This window comes from Sphaerodactylus townsendi, linkage group LG10, assembly GCF_021028975.2.
Source record: "Sphaerodactylus townsendi isolate TG3544 linkage group LG10, MPM_Stown_v2.3, whole genome shotgun sequence".
Lineage (NCBI taxonomy): Eukaryota > Metazoa > Chordata > Lepidosauria > Squamata > Sphaerodactylidae > Sphaerodactylus > Sphaerodactylus townsendi.
This window is the reverse complement of record NC_059434.1, coordinates 45953109-45968666: the sequence shown is the minus strand read 5'-3', so window position 1 is coordinate 45968666 and position 15558 is coordinate 45953109. Positions and strand designations below refer to the sequence as shown.

Genomic DNA, 15558 nt, shown 5'->3' with positions numbered 1-15558 from the left:
TTCCTTTGTTTCACTCTAGGCTCATTTTTTAGTTTAATCTTTGCTATGCAACTGCAGTCAAATTATTGCAATAAATAGCAGTTGTAAGAAAATCAATATAACACTCCTTTTAAAAATTTCAATGTCATGATTTTGAGAAATGTATTTATAGAAGTGTGCCTTTGATTTGTTACTTAATTTCCCCCTACATCATCTAGAAGATATTACTTTCACACTGGTAACTGCTTCATAGACTGAAGACAAGATAATAAACTGAAAGTGCCATCCCCCAGGAAAAGCAAACAGCTGCTCTGAAACAGTTTTCCACAGAGGATCTTAAATAAGAATACCTAAAACTGTGTTGCATAAAGTTAAAAAATAAAATAAAAGATTCTGAGCAGCTGTTTATTATACCTCTTTCCGATAAAACAGAGTGCTTGTTTAAATGTAACGAACTTCTCAAATCCCACACTCAAAACCTTTTCTAATTTCAATTATTTTGCTAAGTAAAAATTGAAGTGTATTAAATTACTGAAAGAAAAAGACATATTAACATGAAAAAACACATTTTATTGCACTTAAGTTATAAGAAAATAAAATTTCTAAGTGAATCAAATAATAGTCACAATCCCTTTAAAGGTTGTTTTCCTCCATCCTGACAGGTTGTTACATAACTAAAATTAACAAACTGAAATCCGATTTCTTAAAATAAAAAAATCAGACTATAAATAAACCAAAAAAGGAGGGGGGAAAAACAAGATCGCCTAGGATACAGTGTTAAACCACTTTCACAGTTCAGCTGGAGTTGTGGCTCTTGGAGAATGAGGCAAACCATGTGACAATTTCATTCTTTTTTTGTGTGACAACTTTACCACAAAAACCAAAGCATTTTCACTCTTGTCAGTTTTTCACTGCCATAAAACTGTAACAGTTATTTCTCTTCAAATTTCCGTAAAACACTAAGACTGACCAGCAATTTTATTTTCATTTTTGTATGCTTTTTTAAAAAATATCTTGTCAGTTTCATTATGTCTGTTTATTCCATTCACCACAGCCCTCACAAAGAAACGTTTCCCCACAGAACAGGCTACAAGAGCTTTGTTCTAAGGAATGTGTTTTAATTTTTTGCCCAGAAAAAGAAAAGAAAAGAAAAGAAGCTTTGAACACACTCTCGATTCATTACTTGCAAGCAAACTTCACTCTAAATTGTCTGAAACTCTTCCACTCTCAGCCTCTCAGAGGCACAGTTGGCTCAAGTTTCAGTGGCAAAAAAAGTCTTTTTTTTTCCATAACCAAACTAGAGCAAATTTGGAATTCAGTCTGGGACTAAAACGTCACAGCAGAAAAAAAAATAAAAATAATTTGCTTTTTTTCTTCTTTCATTTAGCAGCATAAATAAGTTTGGCCACTGGGAATACAGTACAGGGGCGGGACAACAATCCCATAGCTGAAGACCTACTTCTAGCACCAGCATCATGTATTGACTCCATCTGAGGAACACCCTGGACAACTCGCCACCTCAGAGCAACATATGCATTGAAGAGCGGAGATGGAAGCAACAGTAAATAGATCAACAGAGGCTAATACTGTGATTGACATTGGCAATGGTTGGCAAAATAAAAAAAGCTGTAAAACTGTACAAAAAACAATTCACAGTAAGATTTTTAGCTGTTCCACACATGAGAAAGGACCCTTTGCTGTCACAGATGCTCTCTTGCTTGAAAGACAATCAGTAACTGATTTTGGAGGTATGAAGCTCCTTTCTAGATTTCTGTGGTAAGAGAACAGGGTTAAGAAGAGCTGTAGCAACTTTTGTAATCTCCACCATGCTCAATGAGCACTGAGAGAGGGGAAAAAATAAAAAAAATTGCACCTGGCTTGATTTAGAAAGTCTTCTTTTGCAAAGCTGCCCACCCCCCTTCCCCCAATTCAAAAGTGAAGCCTTTGATGTAAGGAGACAGCAAATGCCTCTCTTGTCAGTTACAGTTTGTCATCTTTTTCTCTTCTTTCTTCTGTTGTAGCCTGTAGGTCTTTAGGATCTGTTGCCCCAAGCCAAAATCCTGCACCACCAAAGGACAAGGGTTTTTTTCTTCCCTTTTTGCAGAGGGAGAGAGGGGGGGTGAGTGGGGGAGGACAGAACAATGTTTGCCTTTCTGGACAAAATAATCTTTTCAAGCTTCACTTTATATCCACATCAAAGTCCAACACCAGCAGCTTGGTTTCCTCAGTTCCATTCCGGCTTCCAACTGCACACACTAGCTTCGTGTTGGAGGCTCTGATCCGCCATACGACACCTCCACTCCCTCCACTTTCCAATGTAACTAGATTTCGGATAAATTCACCCGTTTTCAAGTCCCAAAGTTTCACAGTCCCATCATCTGAGCTGGTAATTACAAAGTTCTTGTTGAACTGTAAACAGGTCACAGCACTTTGATGCTTGTTGGGACCTGGAACAATAAAAGCAGCAAAACTATTAATATGATACAACATCACTGGCTATAGAGCTAAAAGCCAGATTTTTATTTATGCTTTATTTTTATACATCTGTAGAATTATAATTGATAAACAGCAAACAGAAAACAGAAAACAGAAAACCATGTAGTTTGCTAATGGCTAATTAAGTGAATGATGTACTCAACACTCCCCAAACATCTGGTATCATAGAGAAGGGTTAACTGATGGAATGATCAGCAAGATACAAATATGAACTGATCTAGGCAGAACAAGGCAACTCAACTACTTGGGGAAGACTAGCTGCTGCTGAGTCATTCAAAAAACTTTAACGTATGTTCAAAGGTGCTTTATAACAATACGATGACTACAAAAAAAGTAGGATTCTTGAGTCAGAGTGAGACAACCAACCAAGCAGAAACTGTGCTATTTCTCATGGCATCCTCTGCGAGTAATGAGGCTTGCACAATCATGACTAGACAGCCCGGATGCTTCAAATTTGAGACTGGTATCTCCCCCGCACTGTTTGCCAACACAGCACAAACACTATCTTGGCAAAAGTCTTCACTTCCCTCTTATGAAGGCACGGAAAGTGCTGAAACTAGTGATCTTTCTCCATGTGGAGAAACACAACACACTCCATAACACACAACATACTCCACTTGCTTCACTCCTATCAGAGATTCTGAAGATGCTAGCCACAGATGCAGGCGAAACGTCAGGAGAAAATGCTACCGGAACATGGCCATACAGCCCAGAAACCCCACAACACCCCAAACATAACACAGTACAGTAGGTATATGTGCTTTGTGTAGGAGTCTCTCATGGACATAGAAAAAGAGAAAAGGAAACAGAGATGGGCATAGCTGCTTGCTTGGGAGAACCAGTGATGCCATTCTGATTGTTCTGTTTCTGGCAGCCATTATGGAATGACTTGTTTGGACCAAGTGACGCTTGTTCATCTTATTTGAGGAATCAATGCTCAGGAAAGCCACACCTACTGTGGATGAGATCGTGCAACTGGGTAGTGTGCTCCTGTTATGTCCAAAGCCACACAGTGATTCCACATGCAGGAAAATTGAGGCATCACTCTGGAAGCTTCTGTCACAGTGACAGAGATGGAAAGAAAGAGCAAATACAGCTGTGGCAAGGAAAAAGAGGGCATGAACAGAAGCAGAGGAACATGCAAGCTTCAAAGATAGCCTTCATTCTTATTTGCAAAATGTTCCTTCCTAGAGGCATCTTCTCCTTTTATTTCAAACAGCACAAATATTCAAATCCTTCAAAGGATTCAAGCTTGAGTAATAAGGAGATTGTATTTAATGGAGCTATGTTGTTGATGGAAGAATCAAGCCTTAAGAAGGTTTCATTCTTCTATAAGAACTAGTGGATAAAATTCAGTGCAAAATACATTTTGATAAAATATTAAGAGTGCAACAAACATGTTTATCAATGCTCAAAACATTCTCCTTTGGACAGTAGCATATGTCTATGTTTGTGTGCCTAAATGCCGGCACTGTATTTATTAAAAAGAGCACTAAAACCTTTGTTTCATTCCCTCATTTTTTACATTTTAAATGCTGCAGATACTTTGCCATCCTCCTCCTTGATTTATAGGAACAGACAGTGCTTTCTTATTTTCACCCAATTAACCTCTAGGCACAGGAATGTCTCAGTTCTCTAAAATAAAGATACCGAGTAGCTGTTATAATGATCATATCTCTGCATATTATTGTGGTTCGTTTAATAATCCTGACCACATTTCTAGCTATCTATGCTTGCCTGCTCTGGCAGCAAGCACTTTTAACAGAATAATGTACATTCACTGAGAAGAATCCGTTCATAAAACTATGGTGTAGAAGAACCAAGATATGGAGCAACTGTCATTAACATGTTTGATTTTGGCATTGTCTGCTATTTGCTACACTTCTTCCCTTAAGCCTTAATATGTTACAGTTTCTGTTCTCCAAAATTTTAAGTGAGACACCACACTTCAGTGTGTGGAATCATTCCCTAAATGTCAGCAAGCAGATTTCCCAGAAAGTATATTTCCAGTTCTAACAAATATCCCACCTTAGAAAAAACTGGTTGGTTTGTTTTCAGAGAAATGTTCCATGCCCCTCAACCATTCAAGATATGCAAATTCATATGAAAGCTCATAGCATACCCTGCTCAGCAATAAATTTTGCTGGAAAGCTACTGTAAGGTTGAGTAGTAGAAGGCAAGTGGTAGATGGTGTCCAAGTAACCTGCTGGCAAATCCCAACACAATCACAATACTTCTTGCTTTTTTTATCTTTTGGGTGGCAACTGAGCATCAAACTCTCCAGAAGGCAATAACATACTGCCACATAAAGAACAGATTGCATGGTCATCTGTGCGCCATACAAATAGGCCCCATGCCTACACAGAACCTGAATTTGGAGTCTTCTAGAGATGGGTTTTTCTGTATGAAATTCTCCCTCCCTTCTGAGCCTGTAGTCACCATGCACACCCAAGAGGAGGAACCTCTATCTTTAGTCTTCCTAAGACAACACTGCAGCAATTTTACAAGGCATCTGCTGCATGGAAAGAAGATGGGTGGCACAACTGATTTCTTGAAGAACATCAATTATTGATAAGCAACTTGTTGTGGAGTAGCCTCCCAGATCTTCGCTATGGCTAAGGTGTTCCCTCATCCACGTCTGGAAGCATCACTGTGATCACCTCTGCTTAAACAGGTGCTTAAGGTGTTTCTTGGTAGAGATATTGAAGGCATATCCAACACTGAAGACTTCAGACAAGCAAGTGTGGGATGCATATCCTGAGGCTCCCACAGGTGATGGAATAAACAGTCAAACCAAACTAGTGAATGTGCAGCCTGCTGTATTACACCACAGCAATGGACAACGGCATCTGTCCCAATTAGCATGATGCACAAGTAGCAGCGAGGCTATCTGTCCTGAGTCAGAAATGTCCCTGTAGTTTTACAGCTGAAAATTATACCAATGAACTTCAGGCACCTGCAGTCATACAATATAGCTCAAATAGCAGCGCTTGGTATTGAAAGTATATGTCTCCCACAGAACAATTAAGAAATTTACCATATTGGAGCTGGATTGCCATGTGAAAATATGCAACCTTGAAGCAGACAGAGGCAAGTTAAGCTCTGGTATCAAAACAGCAATAGCATCCTCTTTATGGACACCATTCAGAATCTTAATGTAAGAGGATTTGATATCCCTAAGGCCCAGTACAGGATGAAGTCCTATATCTTTCTTCATAAAGGAAAAGTACTGAGAACAAAATGCTTCTCCTCTTTGGTAGGTAAGTACCACTTATATTACCCCTTTCTTCTTCAGGAGGAAATGGTTCATGTGTATGCTTGAACATTTTGGAAGTGAAGGAAACTATTTCACATTCTAGCTTGATGATCATGTGAACTCTCCTGGGCAGTAAAGAGATGCCTTGGGCACAAAGATGTGTTAATACACGGCACAGCAGGAAAGATAAAGGGAGGAATGGAGTCAAAGTCTCTTTTTGGAAATTCAAGAAGATGAAGTCCTATTTTGAGAGTTGAACTGTAGCTTGGAAGGTATGAACTCCCAGGACTGTGCAAGAAAAGGATCTCCCTGACTGTGAAAGTCTGTAGAATACCTGAAGAAACTGGAAAAGCATAAGGTATCAACTTGGTAATAAACAGAGGTCCAGTGGAAGCCTCTGCCATAGAGTCCAAAGCACTTTTAAATCATTCCCAGAATGTGGCCCTGAGCCAAGAGGAGCAAGTGTGGAGTCTGGTCTTATACAGTATTCACATTGCATGCTTGAATCCATGACTTTTGTCCAAGAGAGAAAAGGAATTATTCATGCTTTGCTACTCAAGGGGAAGTTGCCTCTATGCTCCCAACACTTGAATGTTGTCTGTTCCACACTACACCACTGAAGACATCCAAAGTGGGGGGGTCCTCCTCAGAATTTACAGCTTGGGGGATTATTTGGCACAATATTCTAATGATAACAATAATGAATAAAAAATGCATAGCATAACACCAAGCCTTTATTGGCATATAAGACAATACAGGTAAAATACAGAAAAAACAAACAAAAAATCCCATATTTAAAACAGTCTCCAAAGAGAATGATAACAAAGAATCTCTTAATAACAGAGTGACAGAACAAAGTTTAAAAAAAGAACTATCCTTTAGGGTGTATAATTTCTAGTAAAAACTTGGCCACCAATTCACAAACTACAAGATCAGGGTTATTTAGCAAGCATGAGATCTTTTGAGTATCTGGAATCCTGTCACAGTTCAAGGGAAGAGAATTTGCATATTTCCCCCTAATTCCCTCATATTTAGTGCAATAGAAGAGGGAATGGGTTAAAGTTTCCAGTTGATTACAGTTACAGGAGCAGAATCTCATCGCGTCCCCAATTTTTTAAATCTACAATATAGCAGCGCTGAAGGTAGAACATTGAACTTAGCCAATGATATAGCTCTCCTAAGGATAGGGTTCAGCATCATGCATATATAACCTGCTATGCATCCCCTTTTAAATGGTTTCAAGGAGCTTAGGCATGAACATGTTTTGGATGCCACTGCAAATAAGTTTGGAGATTCTGTTTCTAGTAATCTTTCTTTCAAACTATTATTCATTCAGCATGGGACAACATATTCAAGGATTCAATAGAAATGCTAAATTACCCAATTTTGTTTGTAATTAATGGGAGCCAGTTGAAAAATTTGGATTCTGTTATCATTAGATATAAATAGCTTGAAGGGTCCTGTTGAAAATGGACACGTAACCAGAACATAACAGTTCTCAACCAGGCTTTTGTTTCTAAGGTTGTCCAGTTTCTAAACACAATGCTGTATAGGGCACACAATTTGGCAGCCCCATGATTTTGTGTAGAAATTTAGAGTGGACCAAATTTAAAGAGTAATTTACCAATTTAATCCAAATGGGGGTCCCATACAGCAGTAGAGATTCTATTTTGGCATTAAAAACTTTCAAAGCAGCTGGAATGGTTTCCCCTGCTGTAGATGAAGCCCAGTATTGCATTTGTTCAATTGGATTGTCTTGTATTTTCCACTTGAAGATTTTTAATTTTTTGGCAAATACTAGGACTTTAGATTTCTCAAAATTGATCTTTAAGTGATTAGCTTCACAGTAGATGGCACAAGCATTCATTAGGTGGGATAGTCCAATTCTAGAGCAGGACAATAAATCCGCATCATCTGCATATAATAGTATAGAGATATGGGAGGGACCTAGTCTGGGACTATGACCATTAACTTCTGAGAGTGCCAATGGTAGATCACATAAAAATATGTTGAAGAGGGGGGCTAAAATACAGCACTGTTTAATGCATTGTTTAACGGGGATGTTACTTGTGAGGAGGCCCTCTGGTGAACATTTTACTTGGCATGTTGCATTGAAATATAGCTGCCTGATTAAGAATAACAATCTAGGGTCAATATTTCAAGAACTAAGATTTTCCCATAGCACATCTCTTGAGATTGAATCAAAGACCCCTTTCAAATCAATGAAAGCAACAAAAAGTTTGTTTGAGCCATGACTTGCATATCTATTAGCTAAATGAGAGAAAACTAGGCCATGATCCAAAGTAGATTTGCCTTTTGCAGAAACTCACCTGTTCAGAGCCTAAGATCTTAACTTGACAGGCCCACTTTTCAAGTTTGGCATATAGAAATTTAGTCTATAGCTTGCCAATTATTGAGAGCAAGCTAATGGGGCGGATGTTGGCTGGGTCATTGTGTGTCCCCTTTTTATATATATAGGGTCCCCAAAGGAAAAAAATGCAAGGAAGTATTCACAGACAAATACTCAGAGAAGGTACCCAATCTATGATGCTGATGTGGGTGGGCATATGTAGTGAGAACAAGCCTGCAAGAGGAGGAATGATTTTATACCGAAAGACTTTGCTTTGGGAGGTTCTGAATTCAGGCTTTTCCTAGACACATAGCTCATTTATGTGATACACAGACATAAGATGAAGAATAACAGTGGGATAATGTGTGATGAAGAATAACAATGGATTTCGTTTCATATAAATTTTCCCCAGACTTTTGGTTTTAGCTTCTAAGTAGCTACTCAGCCAGAACCCAAACACAGGATTTCTATGACATCATAATGAATTAACTGATAGAGAGGTCATGTCAGCCTTTTCAGTGCTAATTCACTATGGCATCAAAGCCAATATATGAATATAGGAGGGAGAACGAGGAACGATATGGGGCACGTCAGAAGGACACATCAATCACTCACCATTTTAATTACTCACCATTTTATTTCAAATACTCAGATTACATTTATATATTGAATTAAAAACCATCTTTCAAACATGTAGAATCATTGGTCTTCGAATATTTTGGAGTAAGGTACGTAAGCCTACAATAAACTCACCTTGCAATGTTTGTAAACACTGTCCTGTTTTGATATCCCAGATTTTGACTGTGGAATCTGCATTCCCCGAGACAAGAATATTGTCCTTGAGTTCCATCCCACTTGTTAATGACTGGTGGCCTGTTAACGTGTGTATGCAGTTTCCTGTTTCCACATCCCAAACTCGGATTGAAGTGTCAAGAGACCCACTCACCACATGGATACCATCAAACTGAAGGGAAAAGGTGGACTTTATTAACATATTATTCATTTGTGAAATAATTAAGACTGAAATCCTAAATAGTTACTAGGGATTTACTTTGAGTAAACATGCTTAGGATTGCCTTGCAACTCTGTGATACGAATCAGTGACACGGTGTATGTTTCTATAATTCTATCAATTAACATATCCAAAATAACAGCACCTTCAGATTTGAACATGGCTAGATTCTACCTTGAATTAAAACATGTTGCAAACATTTTCAAAAACAGAAGGTTAATCTCAAATTAATCCCAGCTTCCTAGAACTGTAATGACCTTTTTTTTTCCTTATCCAAATGTACTTATTACTTGAACTACTTCGTGCAGCTCCACATGAATCTGGAACAAGCAGAATTATGACTGCAAAGTCTTTGCCTTTCTGTAACTTCATAGCTTTACGAAACAGGTACTTTCACTGTCAATTTTTTAAACTGACACATCTTGTGATCCAAAACATATCATGTAGAGAAATCAAGTTGTGTTTAAAGTACTGTAGAAGAAATTTTATGTTAAGGCTGTGTGCAACATAAAAGAAAAACATGCAAAGCTGTTATAACCTAATTATCTATAACTGCTAGATCAGCTACCTTAATTTCAAACATTTGTGTATAAACTACATTTGAAATGCTGAGCTCTCACATTTAAATATACATGGTTTTATCCTTATTCATTTCAAATGTTTATTTATTTATTTAAATCTGTTTAATTTGAAGAACTCAAGGTATCTTACAATATAAATAAAACCACAATGATAAAAAATAGATTAAAACACATTTTTAAATCAAAATGTTAAAAACTACATAAAACACCAGAATTTAAAATCCAAATAGTACTGGAGAAATACAGCAAATAGCTTTATTGCCATATCTTAACTCACAACAATCAATAAGTTTTTCCTTAATCTCATTCTCTAGTCTAAAAGGTGATATAAAGTAGAAGAAAAACGTTGAGTTCTACTGCCTGGTCTTTCAAAATAAGTGCAAGATATTGAGACAGCCTTACAGTAACTTGCAAGAAATGTGTTGTCAAATTTTGTAGGCAAGTGGAGGTGGCACAGGGTTGTACTGGCAAATTTGCCCTCCTTGAGTCGTTTACCCCAGGAGGATCAAATCCATTGGTGGGCGGCTGGTGAAACCCTCCAAGTGGCCTGGACCCGCCAACATAATGTGGGTGTTCCAGAAGTATGACCGATGTTCGTTGGCTTCCACCCCAGCATTGCCTCCAGGTACACAGCAGCCTGAGGGTCCAACTCATGCCATTCTTTCAGGTGGCATAAGTTCATGTAGTCCAATGAAGGGCTTTCAGGTGGCAGGGAAATTTCATTTTATTTTTTTCCTCCCAACACTGCCAAAAAGCCTTCTGGAGGTGGCAGGGCAAACAGCAGCAGTGTTGTCTCTGCCTGCCTGGGGCTCTGGGTTAAGCTGCTCATGTCCTAAATATTTGAGCCCAGGGCAATTTATAAACTGCATCTTGCCATGAGTTTTCCTATGAATTAAGGTCATCTGGTCGGGCACTGCGATGTCTGCCTTTCCGACATAAGACTGGTTCAAAAGAGGCAGAACTTTTACAGCAATAGTACTATTGCGTTGAGTTTTTTGGGAACAACATTTGTGTCTCTCTGCACTGCTATAATTATTTCAGAATTGCCAAGGTTTTTTTGTATAGCATTTTTAAAAAAGATTATTTCTAACTTTTACATTGTACAGTTTTACACCATACACTTTATTGGAAGCCAATTTTTTCATCTCTTTGGACAAATTTGGACAGAACGATTACTAAGATTCATATCACCAAGTCAACAGGTAATAGTAACTATTTCTTCTATGCAAACAAAGATGTCTAGCAAATATGTGTTGTCATTTTGTAGGCTAGCCTTGCTATGTTCCTTAGTATTTATCAAGCAATTAAAAAAACTAGAAAATAGGTATCTATAACCATCAGTGGGATATTTAAGGAGGTTTATTACACCAGATGAAAAATGCTTACCTGTAACGAATACACTCTGTTAGTATGGCCTTGCAAGGTATGTAGACAGGTTTCAGTTTCTGGATCCCATACCTTCACCATAAAATCATACGCTCCACTAACAACCCTCCTGCCATCATATTGTACACACCGGACTGCAGCTACATGACCCATCAGAACATGTAAACACTGGCCTGTCTCTATGTCCCAAACTCTCAAAGTAGCATCTCGAGATCCACTGACAACTCTAAGGGAGAAGAAAAAGGGAAACAACCACACAGGCTGAAATTAATTTTAGGTGTCCATTCTAATTGTATCTACTACATAAAGTCAGACTAAGTAATTTCTGCATATAAAACTAAACAATTAAATGATTCCTATTCACTGATGCAGTGAATATAACTCTTTGAATTATTTAAAAATTCAAAAAATGTGTACAATACTCTTGGAATGCAAGCTTTGATGTCTGAAAATATACTTTACAATTGCTGAAACAAAGATTTACCTTTTTTCATGGAGATGCATACAACGCACAGTGGAGGTATGTCCATATAATGTATGTATACACTCCCCAGTCTCTGCATTCCACACTTTAAGTGTTCGGTCAGTAGATCCACTGATGATTATGTTGTCCCTCATTTGAGATGACCAAACTCCACCTGTATGTCCAACAAGTGTTCTTAAACACTGAAAGCAAGCATTTGGCTTGGTTACCATTTAGACCATTTAGACAAAGACAAAACAGACTAACTCATGCCACTCTTCAGCCTTACGTAGTCACATTCTACAAAAAAATGATTAAAAATTCAGGGTACTTTAATATTTTAGTGTTAGTAGACAGGCAGAGCAATTCATAGATATAGGTAGCCAGGAACAGCGCTACCGCAGTACTGCCCACTGCCTCTAGAGAACTTTCTGGTGGTACGGGGAGAGTAACCCCCTCTCACCAGAAAGCCCTTTAGGTCTTAATATGGCACCAAAAGGGTGCCGCAAGTCCATAGCCTAGGCCATGGCATAAATAGCCACAAATCTGGAGTGGAAGCTGACAAGCACCACCAGCTCCACCCCGGGAATACGTTGGCCATGCCCCTGCTGCACTGATGAGGCTGGTGGCATTGTGTGAGCACTGATGGGGTGCTGGGCACTGCATTTGGGCATCCTGGGAGGCTGCAACAGCTGCCCACCAGCCTATCTGCCCCTCTGCCAGGGTTAGTGCCCCAGGTAGGGTAAATCCGCTCGCATAGGCCCATGTCTCATCCAGGAGTCCCATTGCTGCCCCCCCCCCCCCAAATTGGGCAGCATTTTATTTATGGATAGGAGATGCATACAAAGCACTCTTCCTTTAGTGCCATAATTTATTCATACAAATTTAACTGAGATTTCAAATTATCCTTTTCAGTAAATCCTGATAGGAAACACATTCAGTTTGAACTAAATAACTTGACTACAATAATATCTTCAGCCTTTCCCCATGCTAAGAGTTACAATATAATCAACACCTACAAAAACAGCCTAGCAAAACAATGACACAACTGATATGATGATGTATAGATGAACATCAGATAATGTTAAGACAGGCAAGAAAATTAACAAATTATGCAGCATAAATTAATTTCACTAAACCTTTCTCTCTTATTACTACAGCCAGCCCTGTGGATTATTATCAGTATGTCAAATATTTTTGGAAGATATCGTGGGACCTAATTTTAATGGTCTTGGGCCCCCAGAGGTTTATGACCAATCTTAAACAGTACTGTTCAAACCACAGCATAATTCTTTTCTATAAAACTATATAAATTGGGTTATCTGCTTAATATTCACCTTCAGCTTACTGTTTTCTCTCTATCTCTTACTTACACCATAATCATTTTTAAGAAGGTGAACATCTTGAAGACAGGGACCCAACTAATTTTTCTATAAAGTACAGTCTCATAAACTATGGTGGCACCATTTAAATAATATTACAAAGTAGGCAGTATTAGTCAACTGGTTATTCTTAATCTGAATTGTGCTGAATGTTTTTTCCATCCAAGTCAAATTCAATACCATCTACCAAAATCAACTATAAACACTGTACTTGTATAAATAAAACAATAGACAGATGCTTGTCGAAATAAAAATAAAACTTTGCTTAAATAAGTATACTTTTTTTTTAACCTTTTCCTGGTGAAATTTTAACGCTATAACTATAAATAATATAAATTATTGAAATGTTCTACTAATGTATTTAGTGTTAATTTTCCTGGTGAATTTTAGCAACACAATATAACAATAAACAATATCAATCACATAGATATTCTGCTAATGTACTTAGTGTTAATTTCATTAGAAGTCAATGAAAGTATTTGTCTTACCTTTCCTGTAACTGCTGACCAAACCTTTAATGTGTTATCATCCGAACCACTAACTATTCGGTTACCACAGAACTGTAGACATGTAATCACATGATCATCATGACCTTTCAGCACCTGATTATACACAACATTCATATAGTCACCATAGACCAAGGAAGTATAAAGAGAACAGAAGTTTCAGATTGGTAGCATTTATAATTTATTACTAATAAGCAACGGGGAAGCAATTTCTAATACCTAATTTTCTTTACAGAAGACTATGACTGGAAAAGATAAAAAGATTCAGACAAGTAACTTGATGAATAGCTAAATGGCAAACTATGTGATAGTGTACTTTAACATTTACTCCACCATCCTCCTCCTAACTGCCAGTATTTACCAGAATGCTCTTTCCATCTATCAATATCTTCAAATACATCCCCCCAAATATGATGGTCCTTTGGCACTGTACCCCCCACCCCCACCCCAGTCTATGTCATTCTCTTAGCTACTACTTGCTGTGGTTCAGCTTGGACAAAGAGACCACACCTGTAACCAGAAGGAAAAATAAGCAAATATATCTATGAACTGCTGATGGTTCAAGGTTCTAGCCTCAACCTTGCAAAACTGCTGGGAATTGGCACAGAAAAGAATAGACTGGAACAGAATTCTACCAATGGAGTTCACAGGGACAGGATTATACTGAAAAAAAGAGTGATTATCCACCTTATTGAGCTGCTATAAGCTGGAGTCTTGTTATTATTTTTGGGAAATATACCACAGTTGCACTTAATGCCTTTTTCCTTTCCATTAAGTACAGTGGCGTAACTAGGCAAACTGGAGCCCTGGGCAAAACCTGAGCTTGATGCCCCCCCCAGGCGCGTGCCCAATGCAATGCGCACCCCCCCCCCCTTGTAGCTACGCCCAGTGGCATATCTAGGCAAACTGGAGTTTGGCGCCACCCATGGGCAGCCACCCTCCCCCACTGTGACCAAGCAATGATTTTTTACACCAGGTTGTTTCAAAGTCACCATCACATTATAGAACATGCCCCAACTCACAAATCTGAGCACAGCAATAAGCCATGCCACACAGCAGAAATAAATTTTTGGAAACATTTTCAAATTGCTTTCAAAATGTTTTATTACTGCTATGAAAACATTTTATGGTGTTGTATCCAGTCCCCCCAATTGAGGGAAACAGCATCACTTTTATTGTTTCAAAGGAGAATCTGGGCTCCCTAGTTTAAACAAGTGATGCTGAAATCCACCCCCAAACAGCATCATTTTCAATGGTGTTTAAACTAGGGAGCTCAGATTCTCCTTTTAAATCCACCTTAAAGGGAGAATCTAGTTCCCAGTTTAAACAATAACATTGAAATTGATGCTATTTTGGGTTGATTCTCCCCCACCCTGAAACAGCATCACTTTCAATGTTTAAACTAGTCCTCAGATTCTCCCTTTAAATCCATGGTCAAAGGCAGGGGGATTTAAAAGGAAAATCTGGGGAAATTTGGGAAGTGCCTGCTGTCAGGGGTGCAATTGTTAAGCTAGCAGCACCAAACTTTCAGGGTATCTTTAGGAGACTCTCCTAATGATACCACCCAGGTTTGGTGAAGTTTGGTTCATGGGGTCCAAAGTTATGGACCCTAAAAGGTGTAGCCCCCATCTTCTCTTAGCTCCCATTGGAAACAATGGATGATGGGGCACCCCCTTTGGGAGTCCATAGCTTTGGACCCCCTGGACCAAACTTCACAAAACCTGGGTGGTATCAGTAAGAGACTCTCCTGATGATACCAGGTTTGGTGAAGTTTGGTTCAGGGGATCCAAAGTTATTGACCCTCAAAGGTGTAGCCTTATCTCCTATTAGCTCCCATTGGAAACAATGGGGGATGGAGCACCCACTTTGGGAGTCTATAACTTTGGACTCCCAGAACCAAACCTCACCAAACCTGGGTGATAGCATCAGGAGAGTCTCCCAGAACATCCCTGAAATTTTGGTGCTGCTAGCCCAAAAACTGCACCCTCTGCAGGCCAAAGAAAAACACTGAAAATACAAAAAATCCCACAAAAGAACCTGCAGTTTTTGCGCCCCCCACAGGGCTGCGCCCAGGGCAACTGCCCACTTTGCCCTATGGGAGGAACGCCTCTGATTAAGTATCATCATGGTAAGACACTTTCTAGTTA

General features: G+C 38.8%; 1 protein-coding gene across 4 annotated transcripts in view; it reads right to left on the bottom strand.

The window, feature by feature from the left end:
• Positions 1-528: 528 nt before the first annotated feature.
• The window catches only part of FBXW7 (F-box and WD repeat domain containing 7), a 135021-nt gene continuing 119991 nt past the window's right edge, over positions 529-15558 (bottom strand). For all 4 annotated transcript variants that reach the window (XM_048509082.1, XM_048509081.1, XM_048509086.1 and 1 more), the window contains 5 exons: positions 13394-13507; positions 11545-11726; positions 11061-11286; positions 8835-9045; positions 529-2426 (listed from right to left, as the gene is read on the bottom strand). In XM_048509082.1, the coding sequence (XP_048365039.1) occupies positions 2158-2426; positions 8835-9045; positions 11061-11286; positions 11545-11726; positions 13394-13507 (1002 nt within the window). In that variant the 3' untranslated portion in view covers positions 529-2157. The remainder of the gene's footprint in view (positions 2427-8834; positions 9046-11060; positions 11287-11544; positions 11727-13393; positions 13508-15558) is intronic.